The sequence below is a fragment of the Simochromis diagramma genome, unplaced genomic scaffold, assembly GCF_900408965.1.
Source record: "Simochromis diagramma unplaced genomic scaffold, fSimDia1.1 OVJJ01000802.1, whole genome shotgun sequence".
Taxonomy (NCBI): Eukaryota; Metazoa; Chordata; class Actinopteri; order Cichliformes; family Cichlidae; genus Simochromis; species Simochromis diagramma.
Genome location: NW_024387492.1, coordinates 15090019 through 15111330, shown reverse-complemented (window position 1 = coordinate 15111330; position 21312 = coordinate 15090019). Strand labels below are relative to the sequence as shown.

General features: G+C 38.4%; 1 protein-coding gene across 1 annotated transcript in view; it reads left to right on the top strand.

The window, feature by feature from the left end:
* The window catches only part of ptprk (protein tyrosine phosphatase receptor type K), a 104275-nt gene extending 94212 nt beyond the window's left edge, over positions 1 to 10063 (top strand). The window contains 13 exon segments of the mRNA XM_040016918.1: positions 431 to 467; positions 607 to 704; positions 1073 to 1189; positions 1468 to 1622; positions 1747 to 1882; positions 3015 to 3164; positions 3864 to 4037; positions 4846 to 4863; positions 5481 to 5612; positions 5918 to 6043; positions 6507 to 6670; positions 6821 to 6956; positions 7124 to 10063. Of these exon segments, the coding sequence (XP_039872852.1) occupies positions 431 to 467; positions 607 to 704; positions 1073 to 1189; positions 1468 to 1622; positions 1747 to 1882; positions 3015 to 3164; positions 3864 to 4037; positions 4846 to 4863; positions 5481 to 5612; positions 5918 to 6043; positions 6507 to 6670; positions 6821 to 6956; positions 7124 to 7177 (1497 nt within the window). The 3' untranslated portion in view covers positions 7178 to 10063.
* The last annotated feature ends 11249 nt before the right edge of the window (positions 10064 to 21312 follow it).

Below are 21312 nucleotides of genomic sequence, written 5' to 3'. Positions count from 1 at the left end.
CACTTCATCTTGGCCACCAACCACCGTCTTTGCATCTCACTGTTTGGTGTCAATTTGCATATGCATATTCACCACTTGTGTCTTAATTGCTTTAATGACAACTTAATAAGTGGTTGTCATAGCCCTGGGCACACCTGGCAGTTGTTGTAGATGTCAAGTAGTAGTTTTAAGTGGAAAGGAAAAATGATGAGATGACCAACTTTGCACATTTTAACATGAATTCAACAGTATGCAGTGCAACTCAAGTATGGAGTCAGCTAAAAAAGAATTTCATCAGTCTGTCAGAATTTTTCTCCTGTTGTAGATGAAAGTGAGGTAGTAAGGTAGTTTAGTATAGAAAGTTATCATTTCCAGCCGTGATAAAAGGTTTTAGAATTTGACACGATTATGTTTTCAGCTCATATTAAGGACTGTGGTGTTCTGTTTGCAGGGGTACCAAAGACCAAGTCACTACATTGCTACACAGGGTAAGATGCTGCACCACTCTCAATTACATGCAGGAATTCTTCATTACTGCTGTTTTATAGCATAGCAACTATTTAATCACAAATTGTAACCGTCCTTACAGCAGAATAAAGTGAAATTATACTCTGCATCTATGCGTAGGTCCTGTTCATGAGACAGTGTATGACTTCTGGAGGATGGTTTGGCAGGAACAGTCAGCCTGCATTGTGATGGTAACCAATCTGGTGGAGGTTGGAAGGGTAAGTTGCTTGTTTTTCTACACTCAGTTAATTTCAGTTGGTAACCTTATTAAAATTACTATTACTTAGTCAAAACTATCCAAATCTCATTTTTTTTAATTCAGCAATGTCCACTGCATTTACAAATGCTATTGCAAATACCTGTATATTTACAGTTAGGTAGGAAAATTGCAAGAATGTTAGTGTGATGTCTCTGTCAACAATCCTGTAAAATATACTCTCTAAATTATGTATAACATATTTGGTTTAAAAGTGGCGTTTTTCATATTGGCATCATATTAAATATCATTATGCAAAAAAAAAAAAAGCTATATTTGCTCCTTGATTCAAGCTTGTCTTTATTTTTTCATGGCTTTTTTTCTTTCTAGGTTAAGTGCTATAAATACTGGCCAGATGATGCTGAGGTGTATGGAGACTTCAAGGTGACTTTTGTGGAGGTTGAACCACTCGCTGAATATGTGGTTCGCACATTTACACTGGAGAGGGTGAGTAAAACTTGTTATAATCTAGCAAAAATTTATATTTTGTATTCATTTTGCATTTTGCTTCGATGTAATTTATGCATAAAAACTCAGGTAGAGGTGTAGCTGCACCTCGAGCTGTAGTTTGGTTGACACAGACTTGTTTGGTTTTGTTTATCGTCCTCCTTGTAGCTTCAACAAAACCAGTTAATAAGTTTGAGACATATCTAGAAAGGGTGTTTATAGAATAAACACGTTTCATGAATTTTACTTAAAGATGTTTTTTTTTTGTCTTTACTCAGCGTGGTTTCAATGAGGTCCGCGAAGTCAAGCAGTTCCACTTCACAGGCTGGCCTGATCATGGAGTTCCATATCATGCCACAGGACTTCTTTCCTTCATCCGCAGAGTTAAAATGTCTAATCCACCTTCTGCTGGGCCAATTGTGGTCCACTGCAGGTATAAAAATGAATTATTAGAAAATAAACATGCATAGTCAAAACAAAATGTTTTCTCTCCCAATGACGGACATAGAGAAAGATCTATAAAGTTAAAATTTGTGTGCTTCACTTTCTGTCTGCAGTGCTGGAGCAGGGCGCACAGGATGTTTCATAGTCATTGACATCATGTTGGACATGGCAGAGAGAGAAGGAGTGGTCGACATCTACAACTGTGTGAAGGCTCTTCGCTCCAGGAGGATCAACATGGTACAGACTGAGGTGACTGCATTACCCATCCTCCATCTGCATCCACATTTTTAGAATAGACGTAGGGAAAGCTTGACTTCAAACTCAGCCATCAGCATGGTACGGGCTGAGGTGACAAGGTTTTATGTAGTTACCTATTTTCCATGCATGCATGAAAATATCACCTCATTAAGTTCAATTCGTCGGCTTTCACTTCTGTGAATGTAACACTGACAATAAGTAAAAGTCATACATAATTTTCATATTTAAAGCTTACTCTGGAGCCCTCTTGTGTTAGTAAAAAAAAATCACTATCACGTTGAACTGTTCTCTGAGGAAGCACATTCATCTGTCACTGCATGGGTGTATCCGATTTGCCTGAATTTGTGGTTGTTAAACATTTTTTAATACATAGAATAATAATTGCAGAATAATAGAAGCATAAATGAGTTAGTGCTAAACAGAATATAGATAATATATATGTATATGCATCCAAACAAAGGCCTTCTTTGACTGTAGTGGTTATTATTCTTTAAATTAATATTTTTGTAATGTTTTTCCTATTAAAAAGACCACAAATAGTAATTCAGATCATATATATAAACTATCAAGCAGTGCAGTAACAATGGGGCAAAAGTAATTTCAAGCTTCATGGTTCAGAACAGCCTGTAGGTCAGAGCATAAAGCAAACTTTTAAAAGTTTATTAAATTCTTTGTCATACTTGAAGGCTGGTGACTCACAGAATGCAGGTCGATGCAATCTTTCATGGACACATTTCATGTCCAACTTAAGTATTCTGCACTATTGGGAGTGCAGAATACAGAGTAACAATTTAACAGCTTATAAGACCCATTGTAACAAAGTACATTCACAGCTGTTCACCAAAGCAGGTCAGTCTGTGTCTCATCATTGAATTGAAGTTGGCATCACTTGCTTGAAAGATCTAAAAACACAACTGCCAGTATGGACTGACTCACAGGTGAAGTACACCTAACCAACAGTCATCACGTCATCCATCCCTCCACCTCTCATCAGTCTTCACTCACTCACAGTGTGTGCATCACTTGTTTGTCTTATACAAAGTCGTATTTCTTATTTTTCTAATGTTGAAATATGAATGTGTAGAATATGTGATAATATGTGTATTATAATATATGTCTTCAGGAGCAGTACATATTCATTCACGACGCCATACTAGAGGCTTGTCTTTGTGGAGAAACAGCCATACCGGTCTGCGAGTTCAAAGCAGCTTATTATGAGCTGATCCGCATCGACTCCCAGACCAACTCTTCCCATCTGAAGGATGAGTTCCAGGTAAAATCAAACTGTAATCTGTTACTTTGCGCCCAGAGCTTTCAAAGTGGAGCGTGTAGGCCAGTGTCAGTCTGTGGTAAAGCAGCACAGAGGGCTCTTCAGAGTCTTCAGAGTCTGAGAGCGCTCTTCATTTACAATTGTTCTGTTCTGTTCCTGGCATCGCAGCAGACTAAATCTTCCTAACACTGACAATTATAGCTGCTGTCAAGAAAGGTCACCTCACTAATGGTTAAAAAAATACTAATAAAACCCACAAACTAGTACTGAAATATTAAATGGAACTCAGTAATCAAAACTTTAACAGTTCCTACTTTATGTCCTAAAATGAAATCTCCTCTAACCCGTTCTGCTGTGTAATTCTTTTTACAATATGGGCATTAAGACATTTGCTGTGTATTATTACATCAAGAGGAACCACTTGCTGTTGTCATCTGCTACTCCTGGATGTAAAGAATGGGCTTTAACACACAAAAAATATAATTATGTGGAGTTTCTGGATACTCAAACTCATCAAATTCTTTCTCTGCAGTGCTGAACCTTGTGACTTGTGACTTCCAGAAACCCAATATTTTTAATGCACACAAGTTTTTCTTTCCCACCAGCTTGGCTTTTGGGTCTATTTCTATCTTCATGGAGCCCTTCTTTGAATCTTTTGACACTTTTAATTAACGTACATCATACATTTCTCTCTCTGTCCAGACATTAAACTCAGTGACTCCTCAGCCACAGCCAGAAGACTGCAGCATTGCGTTGTTGCCTAGAAACCAAGATAAGAACCGCTTTATGGATGGCCTTCCTCCAGATAGATGCCTTCCCTTCCTCATCACAATAGATGGAGAAAGCAGCAACTACATCAATGCTGCTCTGATGGATGTAAGTCAATAATGTGTTACTGGAACACACTGTAAGGTTGTGTTATTTTCAACACATCAAGCAAGAGTAGTTTGGGACATTTCACACTGTGTGTACATGCGCAAAAAGACTTTCAGCAGAACCGGCTGATGTGTTACTCTTACCACAATTTCTGTATATTTAATGCCAATTATATAAAGACTAGATTTAACACTCGGTGTCCCAAACTGCAGTCACATTTTTGTTGAAAATGATACAGACTTTTATGAAGGTACATTGAAATGATGATGAAGATAAAAATATCACACAACACTTAAACTTACTAACATAAAACACACACACACACACACACACACACAGACTCCCTTCCTTCTTTGTGTGATGCTGTGTTTGTGGTTTTAGCAGCAGAAGGCTAGAGACAAATCCAGCCTCTAAAAAGACCACTAGCTTTTCTCTGGCCACCATTCAAACGTTGTTTATGTTTGCAACTGTTGACATTGCCTCAACGCGTTGCCCATTTACCGTGACTTGAAAAGAAAGTCATTGAGTAGGTAGAAATTTTGAGGTAAGGTTTTAAGGTAAGGTCATTAGAAGGTTATTATCAGGTTTGTGAGTAAAGATATAGTGAAAAAAAGATAGTAAGAGGTGGGCTGTAGGTATGTGAGTAATTTCCTGATAATGTGTGAACATTTGCATGTTGTGGGAACAAACCTGGCTTCTCTCCAACAAAGCTGTTGGACAAAATACTGTAAAATTTCTAGAGTTCAGTCAAGTTTTAGGCGTTTACCTTAAAGTTTAGTTACTCACCTCTGGCCTCTCTCTAACCAAGCTGTCAGAAGAGTTCCAGGTAATGGGATTTTACTTCAAGTCTCCAATACTGGATTTGTTTCATGGCTTCAGTGTTGTTCTGCCACCAGATTCATTTTTGTGAACGACATCCACACCCTAAATCCTAAACCTGTGCCCGGCCCTCACATTAGATTCTCTGTCACCAAGCAGTCACACCTGCGTCACACATTTGGCTGTACATTTTCATTTAAGCCAAAGTGGGTTCAGTTCACATTCAGACCAGTTAGTTCTTGATTCTTTTTTTATGTGAACTTTGAAGAAGTTTGTCTACCTGAGCTAACTGAAAATAAAGTTAACTGACCCCATCAAATGTAGTTTTTGCTGTATGTGTAGTCTTGTGCATGTTCCCAACCCTCACAGTTAATAGACCCACTGCATGATCGTCAAACCAAAGTCACCTTTTAATTATGCTTGCTTTCCCATGTCTCACATACTGTGCAGCTCTACTCTGCTGTTTGTGTTTTAATGTGCACACGTGAGAAAGAAACGTACTGTGGGACAGTCAAAATTAAAAAATAAAAAACAATAACGCACAGTTTAATAATGCTTGATTGAATCATTAAGAGTCTCTTCTTTGTCGGTGATCGCTTTTGTTGTCTCTCTCCTTCTCTTTAGAGCTACAGACAGCCTGCTGCATTCATCGTTACCCAGCATCCTTTGCCCAACACGGTGAAGGACTTCTGGCGCCTAGTTTACGACTATGGATGTACCAGTCTGGTGATGCTAAATGAGATTGACCTGGCTCAGGTATTTTACATAAAGTTCTGCTGTGTTTCTTAGCATAGCATTGTGTCTTTTTTACAGTAATCATGGATTTATTATATAAGATTAGCTTATTTAGAGCTAATAAACTTGTAAAGGAAAGATGGAAGAAAACAATCCTGCACACATCCAACAGTCTTAACCAAAATTTGTAAGCACATTTCATTTTAAGAATTTTTTGTCTGGACAAAAAAATGTCAGGGATATTTTTTGGGGTTTTTTGCATTTGTCTCTATTTTTTCTGAAATTGTTACGGTGTTTTTCTAAATGGTGTAATTGTTCTCTCTCAGGGTTGTCCTCAGTACTGGCCAGAGGAGGGCATGCTGCGTTACGGTCCCGTCCAGGTGGAATGTATGTCCTGCTCAATGGAATGTGATGTTATCAGCCGGCTCTTCAGAGTCTGCAACCTCACCAGGGTGGGCAGTCAGAATCATACTACGTTTCTATTATTATTTATTTATTGTTTTATTTCACCTTTATTTATACAGGTAAATCTCATTGAATCAATCTCATACAAGGTGTCATTTTCAAGGCGACTTGTTTTAAATAGCCATACAAAAATACAGCATGTTAAAACGCACTATAGTCATTAAAATTCATATAACCAATTACCTGAAAAAATACATACTGGAAAAATTAGCTGGAAAAATACATACCTATTTACAGTGTAAAAGATGGATGTGACCATGTGATATCACCTGTGGGTCTGACACTGAGCCAAAGGTTTTAAAACTCCTCTAAAATAGTTTGGCCTGACATTTCAACATTGGTGCCTATCAGGATTGACTCGTTTTTGGCGCTAGCCTCAAGCGGCCATTTGAGGATCTGCAGTTTTTGACATGGCTTAATCAGTTTTTCTGATTCTGTCTCTTATTCCAGCCTCAGGAAGGCTATCTGATGGTTCGTCATTTCCAGTACCTGGGATGGTCGGGGCACAGAGAAGTCCCCGCGTCCAAACGCTCTTTCCTCAAACTGATCCTTCAGGTTGACCAGTGGCAGCGTGAAGGGGAGGAGGGAGAGGGAAGAACCATTGTGCACTGCCTGTGAGTGCACACAAATCAAAGAGTTTCTCTTCTTTTGCCATTGAAATTAAAAGCATCAGCCCTGCACAAGAGTTGGAAAAACCCCAAATGAAATATTAAATTGTGCTTTTTGCGACGTATCATCGTGTATTCTGTTATGTTTGTATGTAGAAATGGAGGTGGGCGTAGTGGAGTGTTCTGTGCCAGCAGTATCGTGTGCGAGATGGCAAAGAGACAGAGTGTGGTTGATGTTTTCCACGCTGTAAAGACCTTGAGGAATAGCAAGCCTAACATGGTGGATACTCCGGTGAGTTAACCATAAACACTTTCTGCAAAGTGAGAAAGAGCTCATGAATGCATTATGTTGTTATTACTATTATACACATAATAATACAAACTTTAGTCAAACAGTGAATGTGTGATAGTGCATATGTTTAGTTAAGGGTGTATGTGTGTGTATGTGTCTGTTTGCAGGAACAGTATCGGTTCTGCTACGACCTGGCATTGGAGTTCATCGAGTCGTCCTAAGTGAAGGACAGAAGAGCAGAATGAGGAGAAGAAGAGTCGGAGAACATCTGTTCACATCTTGTGTGTTTGATCCTTTGCTTTGCTTGGTCTCGATCTTTGTGGCGGCCGTTGTGTAGCATCCATCTTGCGTCTCTACAAAAGGCGCAAGCGAAACGGGCTCCTTGTACAGGTTGTTAAACAAAGGGAAATGCTTAGACTTTTAACAGGAAATGCGATGGGGAGGAGGAGATGTTACTCCTTTCACTCCTTTCTGCTTATTGTACAGCTTTTTGAGTGCCAGCGGGCCCCTGTATGCTTCGGGCCCCATTTAAAACATTTAGCCTCTCACCACAGCCACCTCCCATGGACTTGATGCTTTGTGCTGTTTCAGCTGCAGTACTTCCTATCTACTGTAGATGTCTCTCTCTCTCTCTCGCTTGCTCGCTCCCTTGCAAGCAGCTTTTGATAAACTGCAAGTTAAAGTTTTCAGTGGCCCGACATTCCTGCTCTCGTGCTAATTTCTGACTAATTTAACTGTATTGGGCGTCTCATCATGGTGATATCTGTAGTATATACAGCCAACACTTTTGTATGAGAGCAAGTGAACAACTGAAAGTTAACGTCCGGAGAAACTCTGTGAATGGTTCTGTTTCTGCTCCGCACACCTTTCAAATGACTTTAGCGAACATTGAGTCAGTACATTGTTATGAACAAGTATGAACCTATTTACATTGGTTACACGCAGTTTATTATTTTTGGAAAACAGAAAAAAATGCCTGTCCTTATTAAATAAAGTAAAAACAAGACTGTGAAAGGCAAATCAAGACCAGGAAACAAAAGAAAAACAGGAAGTTTACATCGGGATTATTAGACTTTTAGATTTTTTTTAAATACTATTCATTTAGCTGCAACTTGACAAACATTATGTTATGCTTTTTGTTTTAAAACGTGTGTTATGTATCACTTTTCTTTTGTAGTATCATGTACCTATCTACTGGTTAGACTTTTGCAGTCTGCATTGTACATTAGACTGTGACATTAGCGGAATCATGTTCTTTTCAGGGCTGGGCCCAATGCACTTTCAATTCAGCCTGTACATAAATGGAAAAACAAACAAACAAACTGCAATTATAAAGAGATTTTGGACATGGCAAAAAATCTGCCTATTTGCCCATAGAAAAGACTGAAATTACACATTCTTTGATGGCAAGATTAACTGACAGTTTCCATTGACAGTATGGCTTGAATAGAATTGGAAGTGACCTGACCCCAGGCTTCATTTGTTTTGTGCACTGGTGGCCAACACTCTTCTCTTTGTTGTAATATTATTATTTTGTAGCTGATGTTTCTTCATAAGCCAAAGACTTTGTGTAAATATGTCTATACGGATAAAGCACATTGTTTGTATTTATTGTTTGTTTACTTGCATTGCTTGTAAGAACAATCATTTTCCATTCCATGTTCGCCCACCAGCGTTTCTTAAACCGCACACGGGGACGCAAAATGGGCTGCAAGTCTGTTTCCTCTGGAGTCTTGAGAGTATTAGTGTGATTTATCGAGGCCCGTAATGGGTCCCAAGGTAACAGATTACATCTGCCCAATTTGGGTCCATGAAGAAGAGTTTAAGAACCCCTGATTGAAGCTGTATATTAAAGCTTTAGAAGTAGTTTTTCAGTATTTAGGTGGAATTCAATAGTATTGTCTTTGTTTTCACTTCTTGAATCTCTGTGATGTTACTGTGGTTTATTTGTGTATGAGCCCATTGCGCTGTCTGTGGTCAGTAGAAATTCAGTGCATTTATATGCACAGAGTATTTTGGATAATAGCGCCTATCCCTCTTAACGTCTTAGTCGGGATAAGCTGTTTATCTTCATCCTCGTATCCTGCTCACCATTATCCCGGGATACACACTGACTCAGTGATGCATAAACGGGCTTAGTGAGTGAAACACGCAGGACTGTGATACAAAAAAATTTATTGTGCCTAATCATTTGAATTTTCTTGTCGCTACAAGCATTTTTACAGCATCTTAGATCGCACCCAGGGCTTTGTTGAATGCGTTCTCATGAACGAACAGTGTCCTGAATACCTTTTGGACCATGATTCATTGTGTTTTTACTCATCAGAATGCTTCTTTGTGAGGCTTTACAAGCTTACAGAATATCAGATGTATTTCTGTTTGTGAACAAACTGAGTCAGAAAAAAAGAACTTTATTGTAAATAACATGTCAGATGTTCCACTTTGATGGAGCAAGAGCAGCCCTACTCATCAGGATGTTATTGTAAATAGAGTGCTCTAAAAGGCTCTATTGTTGGGTGAACAGTAGAGATTTAGATAATGGATGCAATGTCAGAACATTTGTTCTGGTGTAGATAAAAAAGATACAGATTGTACTCTTGTTTTGGAGGATTCAAATTCAAGTATTGACAGATGGTGTTTTAAAAAGATAAAGATATAGATATAAGATTTCACTGAATACAGAACATTATTCTGTTGGTGGAACATCAGCCTTCAGTTTTGTTACTTCTGATTTTTGGTCTGATCCAAAGAAGGGAGAGAGAAGAGCATGGTGTAATAGTAATCCAGTCATATTTTATGTTTAGCGACAATGGATTTTGCTACATGCATAAATCAGTGAGAGCAGAAAGTGAACACAATATGTAAAGCCTCTTAACTACACACTTAAAGGAAAACTAAGAAACAAATCTTCTTAAGAGGCCAATGACTCCTCCTCTTTAAATCTGAAATAATGGCCCTGAAGAGTAGTGAATGAAGCTGGTGTCTGGATGAGAGGCCAGTCTGACTATAGAGTTGATATTCATGGTTCATAATTATTCTTGTCTGTAATGTTTGGCTTATTTGCTGTAATAAAGACCACTTCTTTAATTAAAAGTGACGTGTTTGGAGAGTTGTTGTATTTATTCAACCATTATCAGCTTCTGATACATTCAGACCAACCTGTAGACATTTCATTTATTACCTTTAAGGTACCTAAGTGCTTATAGTCCCCCTGCACACCTTCCATTTTGATTAGCCTTGTTTGATGACTACACTCTTCCTGAATATAAAACAGAAACTTGGCTACTGTGACATCACCTGTTGTACTTCAGCTTTTGAAGCCTCAATATTCATACTTTGGCTGCCACCAGAGTGGTTAGTGGGCTTTGTTAGAAGGCTGCATACATAAATTGTATGGAGAAAATTGAACATACACATACCCGCTAATTAGTGCTAAGAAACAGACTAATAAAATTATGAAAGATTAATAAAATAATTTAATTTTGTTCATCAAAACTGACACACAAACGTCTTGGACCACAAAGCAGGCCGTATTATTTGTTCCACAATAATGTCAAGAGGTCCAGTTTCTTGTTGGGAGGTTGGTCAACATGGTCAACTCAAATGGATGGAGTTAACTTATCATAATACACAAAACTGTTGTCTGTCTGTCCGTAAACTCTTGCTACGTGATCAAACTCGGCACATAGGCACACTATTATTTGGTTCAAAGTCTCTTAGCAAGTTGCCACTCGTTTGTGCACCCAGTTCTTGTTCTTTTGTTTGTTTGTTTTCCAAGTGATTAAAATTTTATGCTGTACCCCAGCAGAGACGGCACACTAATCATTGATGAGCTTGAGCTCCTGAAGCCTCATAGCTATACAAGATATTATGATGTTGTCATGTTGCCCATAGCAGCCACTTACCAGTGGGCTAAAATCACTCACTTGTGGCATTTATGGTCTTATAACTTTAATTTTATATCATTTATTTTGATAGTAAGCTGTAGTTTATATCTACAAAAAATATTGTAGCATTGTCATGTACTAAAAAGAAATAGTGTGGAGTCTATAGGAATTGACATGCTCTTAGAGCCAGCAGCAAATGGCCAGTAGAGGAACTGCAGTTTTTGGCACGTTAAACTTTGCTTTATTTTTTTAGCCACTTACTCATGACTTGAACTTAAATCACTTTTCACTGGATGAACAAAAGACAAAATATGTCAAAATTAAGTCAACTTGGAGCACCATAGGAGGATTTAGTATAAAAACATTCTTTATGTTTACTTTTCAACATCCACCACCCACATTACTTAGCGCTTTGTTCCTTCTCTTTCATTATACTTCTTAGATAAAAAAGTTTTATGATTTAAGCTAAAGGTGGAACTGCTTGGGCAGCACAGGAACAGGCAAGTGCTGTACTGCTCAAAACTTCCAATACCCCAAAAAGGTGTGACTAAGTTGGGAGCATGATGCGTATTTCCATGATATTTAGCCAGCAAACTGTATTGTATTGCTTCATAAACAACCCCATGTGGGATTTTTGAGCTAAAATGCCACATACCTGTGCTACAACTGCACCCTCTCCATCTGATACACATAGAAAGATCTCAAAGCACTCTTACAACTATGCTGTTTTCTTCAAAAAGTTTAATTTGCATAATTATTTACAACAGATGGTTGATAGCAGTACTTAGAAGAGGCAAAGTATACTGAACCACATTGATAAGCAGGGAAATAATAAAATGATATAAACTGTTGAAACTGTTTCGAAACCTTGCATTTATAAAAGAAAGTTTACAAGTCATTTATAGATAAACAAAAGTCTAGAAATGAAATATTCAGCTTAAATTAATCCTACAAACACAAACTGATCTGTAGAATGCTGTAATACTGACCAGCAATGAAACACTAAATAATACATTCATTTTCACTATCCTGCATGCTATCTGAAGAGCTTATAAAATAATGTTGACAAAGAAACATTAAACAACAAAAATATGGTCAAGAGTGGAAAATAGTTCCATTTAAATTAGGCATATATTATATATTTATATATGTATATTTCTGTACAAATACTGAATATTTGGCATTATATTTATCCTCATTATTGATATATCTAACAATTTCAAAATAGTTTTAAGCTAACCACAAACCTTTTTATGCTATGAAATTTTTCTCATGTCACTTTCCAAAAACCCATGAGAGGCCTTTTTTTTTAAAATGTTTTCTACCCACAGCCACAATACAAGACATTTCTCCACCAAAGGCAAACAAAAGTGACTGTTCTCTCTCCTCATAAAACATGAGACACTAAAAAAAGAAAGAAACAAACAACATAAATGTAAAGAAACTCAACAAAACAAAACCCTATTAGGACAATGTACAAATTTGAAAGTGTCTATATTTAGAGCTGATCAGACGATTTATTATGACTCATACCCATAATACAGATGGGCACTGAGGTTACACTGAAATGAGCAATAAAAACAACCTGAATGACATAAGAGGAAATACGTAACCTTTAAGGCTGCCTTAGACATTCATTATTAGACTGTTTAAGAGAGTTTGATGAAAAGCGCGGTACCACTCTCAAGTTTGTAGAACAGCTCAGTCACTATAGAGGAAAACAGGACGACATCCTCCTAGTTTTCTCACTGATTGCATTGATTCTTTTTTTGTATTCGGAGATTGACTACAAGAAGTTGCACTCTTACTCACAACTGACCGCAAGGTGATTGCCTGGCGGGAGGCAGCCAGTCTCCAAACAGCTGCAATTTGACTCAGACTGATTGTCAGATGGATTGGGGAGGGTTTGCAAACAATTGATGTGAAATTTATAAATACAGAGATAAAAGGTCAGTCTACACCACCGAGTTAACTCGACTCCCCTGGTTGCATTCTGATTCTGCTCTTATATAAATGCAAGGTTGTTGAGCACCTATATCACTTTGGATTTAAATCAATGTTCTGAGTGATCTCTGATTGGATAAGGTGAATTTGAATTTACAGATGATGGTAAGAGATTTGCAATTTTAGCTATTTCGTTGCAGTTGCAGATAGGTAGCATGAAGGTAGCAGATAGCTTATCTTAGCATAAAGACTGTGGGGAACAGACAATCCGTGTCTCTCTAAAGGTCATAAAATCTTAATGCAAGCACCCCTAAAGACATCTTGTCATATTCCAAACCAACATAGCAAATATTTGTAGTTTGATGTTTTAGTCTATTTTTTCACATGCACAGATTCTTTCCCCTGTTTCGAGTCTATGTGGTCAAGCTAAGCAACTGCTCGCATCTTCAAAGGAGACACGAATGAAAGTGGTAAGGTCAACTTTTCTACATTAAAGTGTATTTCCTCAGTGTCAGGCCGGTTGCTGCTGAACCGAAACCCCTACGATTTCCCACAGATGTGTCAAAAAATCTAAAGAAGATAATGAAAAGTTATCCCTAATATTTAAATAAGGCTTATTGCTTGAAGAGCAGACACACTCTCACACGTGGGAGCATGACGTGAAACGTGCTCAACAGTGACTCGACGGTTGTTTGGCTTGCGACAACAGGGCGACGCTCTGATGTCATCGAAAGTCACGTGGTTTTACGAGAAGAGAGAGCAAGCAATAGAAAGACATCTTTGCAGTGCAACTGTATCGGAAACAAGGAGAAAAGAAAAATTGAACGATATTTTAAATGGAGTCCAAAGAGACTTTAAAGATCCCCAAGATATGAAGAAGGGCAACTCAGGGCGCTATCTTGAGGATATACAATGACACTGCTGTTGTAGTGTGTATGCGTGTGTGCATTTTGATGCTTTTGGTGTTTGCTGATTGTCAGAATAAAACAACAACCAAAAAAAAAAGTAAATAAAAAAGCAAATTCAGGAAAAATAAAAGTACAAGGAGAAGCGTTGGTTGATTCAGCACCTATACAGACTTCTCTGAGGTTTAACTTCAGGACAGCTGTTATATGATGTCAGGCTAAAATATGGACGCTGTAAAGCATAACAGCTATCTTGAATAGCGACTAAACAGGGAAAAGTGACCCCGGCAAAGTAACTCTGACTCGTCACGTTCACGTGAATCTTTTTTTAGAACGTTGCTGAAAGTTAGTCGACTTTCTGTTTACACTATATTATTTTGAAATCAGCATAAAAGAAATCCTAAACTGAGTCATGAGGAGTGAGCTGTAAAGGATCTGGATGGCGATGACAGCGTGGTGTTTTAGCTCCTGCGGTGCACAGCTCAATGAACGTGGTGCTTTCGGCTCTCTGCGAAGGAAAGATGATCTGCACCAGGGCCTGCAAGCTCTGCCGCCCCACAGAACTACTGCTGCATAGTACACAGGCGTGACAAAGTGTTCCTGTGGAGATCACAACTACTCCTACTAAAACCATGTTTGCTAAAACACTAAACCATGAGGTAAATAGCTGTAGGTGAGCCTGCCTGTCATTGTATGAAAACACTATTGCCCTTTTTTTTTTTTTTGGCTGGTCAAGTTTTGTCAGTCTCCCGATTCTGTAGACGTAAATGCCAAGAATGGCAGAAACATCCCAAGATTACAATATCACAGCTAGGAGGAATTAAAAGAAAGACCTTATTAAATAAGTAATCTTTTATGATTAGCAGAAATGGATGTGACATACACTCTGACGTGTAGCATTTACACTGTCATATCCACTGGTTTCTCTGCAATTTGTGTGTGTTTTTCATCTCATGTCATAAAAACGAGTCACTATGAATCTTTGTCAAAGAAAATGTGGAAAACAAAATAGCAAATCCTCCTTTGATACCCTCTAGACTGTATTGTGCTGAAGTTTATTACAATAGGACCTCTAAATCAGTCAAATATAAATGTAAATCCATTTGAAATTCTGCAGCCCGACCCAGCCCGGTATCCAGCCCTTGTAAAAGTATTTCAGACAAACTTGCACTCTTAGTGGTGCAGTCCTTTGCAGGTTGCAGTCTTTTTTCCATACTTCAACCCAAAAACATTCACTCAGTCCTATGTGAATCAAACTTTAAGGCACCTGAGGATTTGTCATATACATAGTTGCCAGACTTCTAAGCCCCTCATAGCATGATGGGAAAAACTGGGAGACGTGAAAGACAAATATTATGTGTTTCATTGGAAATGGTATGCAAATGAAGGGTAAATGGTACCATGTTTACACAATAGCCCTGCATTATTCCACAATAGCACACACTTTAGCTAAATTTTTGACTATGTGTGCCGTTATTGTCACTTACAATATATTATATTAGCATCCCTGCGACTCTTGAGGACATCTTTGTTTCTGACGTTAGCCTTCCTGACATGCAGTTGGTGCAAAAACATCCCTCCCATTCATGCCGTGTGGCCGTTACTCTGAATCCTGTTTATTTTTTTAAGCCATTCTTTTAAGGTGGCGAGTTCAGAAAGCGTCAAAGTCATTTTGTAGATTTTACTCAAGCTTACTGGTTGAAAAGCCTGCAAGCAACAGTAACTCAAAGCTACAAAAGGACAACAAATAAAAATAAAAAAGCTTCTTTTCAATAGGTAGTTCTTTAAATATCATCAAGTACTACATAAGATGGTATCACAGTATTCAGTCTGTGGGAAGTAGACTTGATTTGCATGACTTTCAGTCAGGTGGAAGAGCAGCTGGATTGTTAAAATAGCCCATCAACGGTTGTCATAATTCAGAGAAACGGTCGCCAATCATTCCAAGGGCGCAACTTAGGGAGGAACCAGTGAAATAAATGAGGACTTTCATATTTCTAAACCAACAGACCAAACCTACAGACCAAAACTGAGTGAAGATGCTAGGGAAATGATATTAAAGGATGGAAATGGAGACAGCCCCCCAAGATGAAATAAATTAAGAGTGATGAACGAAATCACCACAGTTCTTAGATTTGGGGGTAATAATTGAGAATATACTTGTTCATTGAAGTGCTTAACCATGTATTATATGCATACGGCAATGAACGCTAAGATGGTAAATTGTATGAATGATTATAAAGTAGTAAATTGTAATATTATGTGAAAAATGGACAAAATGTTCAAATGCAACCCAAGCAAGGAGGCTAAAGAAAAGGTTTCTGTGTGATAATACGGGCTGGATGAAAACTGCAGCCTGTATAGCATCAATAAATTAAAGACAGACCACACCTTTCCACCAACCAACTGCTCTAAAAACCCCAAAAAACCCAAAACAAAAACACTACAGAACTGTATGAATTAAAAAAGAAAAGCCCCAAATAAATGGATATGAATGAAAAAACGATTTCCTCTTTGAAAAGGGGAAAATAAATCTGACCAGTCAGGACGTACTGGATCCTCCCTCTTGCAATACACTAAAAGCCGTGTGTTATTATTGGCTGTAAATTGTATTGAATCCTCGGAAATTAAAGCCGTCCTTGTCGTCTTTTGGATGAAATTACTGTACCTTCTTCTTTGTTCTACAGTGGGACACACAGCCTGCAGGGATGTATTTAGATCAACTAAATCACTGAACTCAAATCTGGATAACAAGGAGCTGGATGGCAGATTACCTTTATTACTCAGTTTAAATGTGAAACAGTTACTTTCTATATAAAACTGACTACTTTAAACATCCTGCTTTCATTAAATCCTATTTTACTTAATTTATAATATTCATTCATATGTGAAGTGGCTCTACTACGATTTCAGTTTTCACAGATAAGTGTGCGCTTTTCTTTCAGCAATACTTCACACTTCTGGAATAACTGTGAACTACATTTGTGATATCGCAAATTTGATATAAGCGTAGGAGGATGTAATTCTCTCTGTGTCTCCTGTTATTTTATCACACCCTGTTTCGTCTTTAAATCAGTCACATTAAGTAGAAAAAAACGATTTGAGATTAGCAAATATACAATAAAAAAGTAAAAGGTTTGAGAGTGACTTCAGCCCTGTCCAATTTAGTTGGAATTTCATCTTATTTTTATATTTATTTATTTATTTTTTGCATCATCGGAGGCTGTACATTCACGACTGTTTTGGTTAAGGCCATCTGGTAAGGTAGGGTCTTCTAGCACTGATGTACACCCACGATCCCTCACAACAAGCATGTTTCACTGCCTCCCAGAAGTACTGATGGTACACAGACTGCTCTCCCCTACTGAGTGCCATTCCTGTGGCCATAACAACATTCGTATTCATTAGTTGGGGTTCAGATTGGCAAATGAGGATGAATGGGCTTGCATCGCAGGTGTCAGGGAGTATAAAATATGGACGCGTATTATTATGTACTTTCAGCTATAGCAGTATGCCCTTGGCTCAAGGCGGGCATACGGTATTAGATTTTAGCTTGAGGTTGGTGGAATGTCAAAGCCTGTAATCTCTCCCATGCGATAAACAGATATCCCTGACCTCTTTGCATTTTCGAAAGGAAGTTAAGCCATTGTACCTTCTCCACATTTACATCACTGAGGGCAAGAGCATTGCAAAGATGATCGTTTCTAAAGTCACAATCTACCACAAGTCATCGGAGAGACGGTGGGCACCATATTAATAAATCTCTGTTTAAAAAGTCCTTGAGTGTGTGTGTGTGTGTGCGTGCACATAGGACTGGGTAAAGGACAACAGTTTTAGAGTAAAAAGCAGCACCATTTACTATAGTAACTGAATATTGTTAAAGTGTCATTTGCACCTGTCTTTCCTAGACTATGTGAGCAGATCAAAATAAGAACAGAAGGGCTTTCATTATGCGCCACTTGGTAAAAAGATCAGATGCAGTGAGTTATGAGAAATGGTTTGTTAGCTAAAGAACACCTTTTAGTCATTAGGACAGATACATTGTCAAATCAACCAACAACAGGTTTAACTAGAAATACTAAATGTTTACTGTAGATTGTGACGTTGGTCATATGATAGATACTGCAAGTAGAAGTAAAAGTGTTAGAATTACAATATTTCCTTACGCGATGGCAGTAATGCCATTAAGAAGAAAAAAAAAGAAACAATATGACAAAAAGGTGCAATTTCTATGACCTATAGAGTAATACTGTATGAAATTCTGTAGTAAATTTTCCATATCTGTCCTTGCAATTCAACTGCAACAATATCGCATGAGCTTCATAAACTACATTTCCCTTGGAAATACAAACATGTATATTATAAGGTGCAAAATGCATTTTTTTTTTTTTTTTTGATACAGTCATCTCTTTCGGGCCATGTAAAACTCTGTTTTGTTAATAATTCATATTTTTTCTGCAATGGAAATGCATCCAGCAGCAAATAACCTACATGTCGTAGAATTGTCTAGTCTTCATGAACATGAATGGATGTGGAAATGATGGAGTTCTAGTCATATTTTTAGATCTCAGTCAGCAACACTGGGCAGCAGCTGCAGCATGCCTGATTAAACATGGAAAAGTATTGTTGGATCGATATGAAGGGTCCCAAACACCCTATCAAAACTTTTGTTACTCTCCATCTATTCCGACTTCAAATTTGATGGGAAGCGTTGAAGAAACGACTTCCCCTGCATTTCTTTCAGCAGTTACAGATTTTCAGAGGCTCGTCAATCGCGCTAAGTGACATCATTATGGGAAACCAACCCCGCACAGGTTGCTTTAGCCCAAGACCACTGTTGCTGGTGAGAAAAAAGTTGCACTTTTGTGTTTTCTTTTAAATGTGGCAAGTGCTGTATAACATCACCCTCAACACAGTGCAAGAATGGGAACGATGGAAAAGTCTAGTACCCCTTTTCCACCCGCCCAGTCCAGGTGCCTAATCTTCAGCTGGTTCCGTCCATTTCCAAAGAAGCAGAGGTGCCGTAAAATTGCCTATCCCAAAGCTGGAACCATCGGTGGCTATGGGAGGGGGCTACTGCATTAAATCCACCAATAATTGGCATATGCATATGCGTATCTGTCCACAAAGGCTTTTCTGTTGCTGTGACTTCTATGATGTAGTGGCCGTTTTTTCAGACCTGTCAAAATGTGGGCTGGTTCTCAAAAGGCACCGAGGCAGAACTGGCACTGGCACTGTATAAGTGGAAAAGAGGTATAAGAAATGCTGGTATGGAAAATAAAAAACAAAACAGTGATGTGGTGTAGTAAGGATGAATGTTCGTTTTAGGCTTTATAAACTAATCGTCATGGTGCAGAACTCGTGGGGGCGGAAAAAAAATCCCCTGTGGTCTTAAAACTACACTAAGCAAATTTCTGTTTTAGCTGCTCCAAGTGGCAGAAATGTAACTGATTTTATTTATTTTTTTGCTGTTGTTGTTCTTATTTTAAATATCCACATCCGTGCATAAACACCATACTATCATCACCAATTCAGCTGGCCCAAGATCATCATTAGCCAAACAAATGACCGAAAAAACAAGAGGGAAATGATCTGTTGTCCAGTTTTTACTGTTCTGGAGACACTTTTGGTTTCTACAGGTGAAATATTTGCTTAGTGTAGATTCAGTAGAGACAACCCAGGGTATTACAACAGATGGAAACATGGATGAGCAGCGACAATAGTTGACAGCACAAGGGGGCTGAATGTGGCGCCACGTGCTGGTGTCGAGTGGAGGTGCACGAGGGGAGCTGAGGATGAATCCGTGGACCTCAAAGCCGCGTCTGGGCTTCAGGGATGTAGATCTCGATGCTGTCTGCCCTCTCTGTGGCCGAGTTCTGTCTGAAAGAAGCTGCCCTTTTGGCAGCCATGAGGCGTCTGCGGGCTTCCTGTCGCTGGCGGTCCTGAAGGTCCAGAGAGCGTTCCCGCATCACACCGCCACGCCCCTTGGCTGACCTTTTTGGCAGAGGGGGTGGCCACTTCCGCTCCTTAAGACACAGAATGACATAACAACTGGAAGTTGGTTCACAGTAGGCTTCTTAATATGTACTAAACAAGATAACAGCCCAGTAACTGATATTTATTATGGTATTTTCTGCTGGGACGTGGAAGTAAACTGTGCAAAGAAAACAGAAAAAAAATCTGATTATAAATAAAAAAACAACCCAAAACATGAAAATGTATACTTTTTATTTAGTTTGCTTGTTGTACGTGATTGCATTATGGAAAAACACAAAGGGGTTTCTTATTGAGCTCAGAGCAAGAACTTGTAATTGAGAGTTATGAGGAAAAGTTAATATTAACCAGCAGATAAAAGACTGCCACAGTGGACAAATGTAGAATGAAATTGGGCAGAGATGATAAATGTTGATTAATATGGGGCCAATTAATTAAATGCTTAAAGCACCTTTATTCACTATGAAGACTTGATTTCGGGCTAAATTTGGCTCTAACATATAGACTCTTGGTATCTGAGCAAATTTAAATTGGAAAGAGTCCGGTATCACAGCGTGTTGTCTAACTCGAGAAGAGAAGTCGTTTACACCAACAGCATTGGCTACAAAATGAAAATTCATCAGCAGAATTACTCATTAATTACTCACTGCTGCTGGATGCTTAAAAATGCAAAAATCTGCCTCTTGCGGTCCATAAGCTGCACAAATACACAAAATCTGGAAACCCATACTGATTGTGTCATCGAAAATCTTCACCTGTGAACATTTAATCGCACTGATACACAGTCTGATTGCAGGGTGAACTTTTTGCGGCTGTTTGGGAAGCCGGTGTTGGTTTAAATGGAGCCTGCCTCGAAGGTGAAAAGGCAGAGCATCTGTGTCACCGCTAGGGTTCGGCGTCATAGAGATTGCAACGTGTCTATTAACTGCTGGAGGTAAACAACTCCTTGCAAGCATGAAGATAATTATCCAAGTGCCCTGAAGGATGCTGTCGATCTCTAAAAACACATTACCATTTAAATGTGCTTCCAAATGCGGCTCTTTCGTCTATGAGCGCCACTCGTGTAAGTGCGCTTTCACTTATGGTGTGGTGAAAGTGCTTTAACTGGATGGTTTAATGACTAAAATGCCTTTTATTATGCAATTGTGAATTTGGCACCATGCAATTGGTTGCCTGAATATCCTAACCATTTCTCAGGATCTCGTGATCTGTCAGTACTTATCAAGTCTGCGTTAAATTTTAAGTCAGTAGGCAAGTCATTAATGCATAAAAACATTCACTGTAACATGCATTATCTAAATCTCTACCTTTTCATATTACACATACTTAGAAGACACACAGAGCATAAATCATCACCATAAATATGAATAAGCAAGCCATATTAAAAAATCCAGGATGCAGTCAAATATTTTTGGATTATTTCAGTTAATGGTTTTCATATTATTTGATATTGAAGTAGTTCTTTCTGTAAGGTCAGCAAATTGAAATCAGACTGCTGAATTAGCCAATCCAGACTATTTACTTACACTACCAAAATGATGTTTAGACAGTAAGGAAGTAAGATGAGATGTGCTGAGACAGCCAGACAAAGAACATGTTTAGACTAAAAAGTAAAGCAGTCTCCTA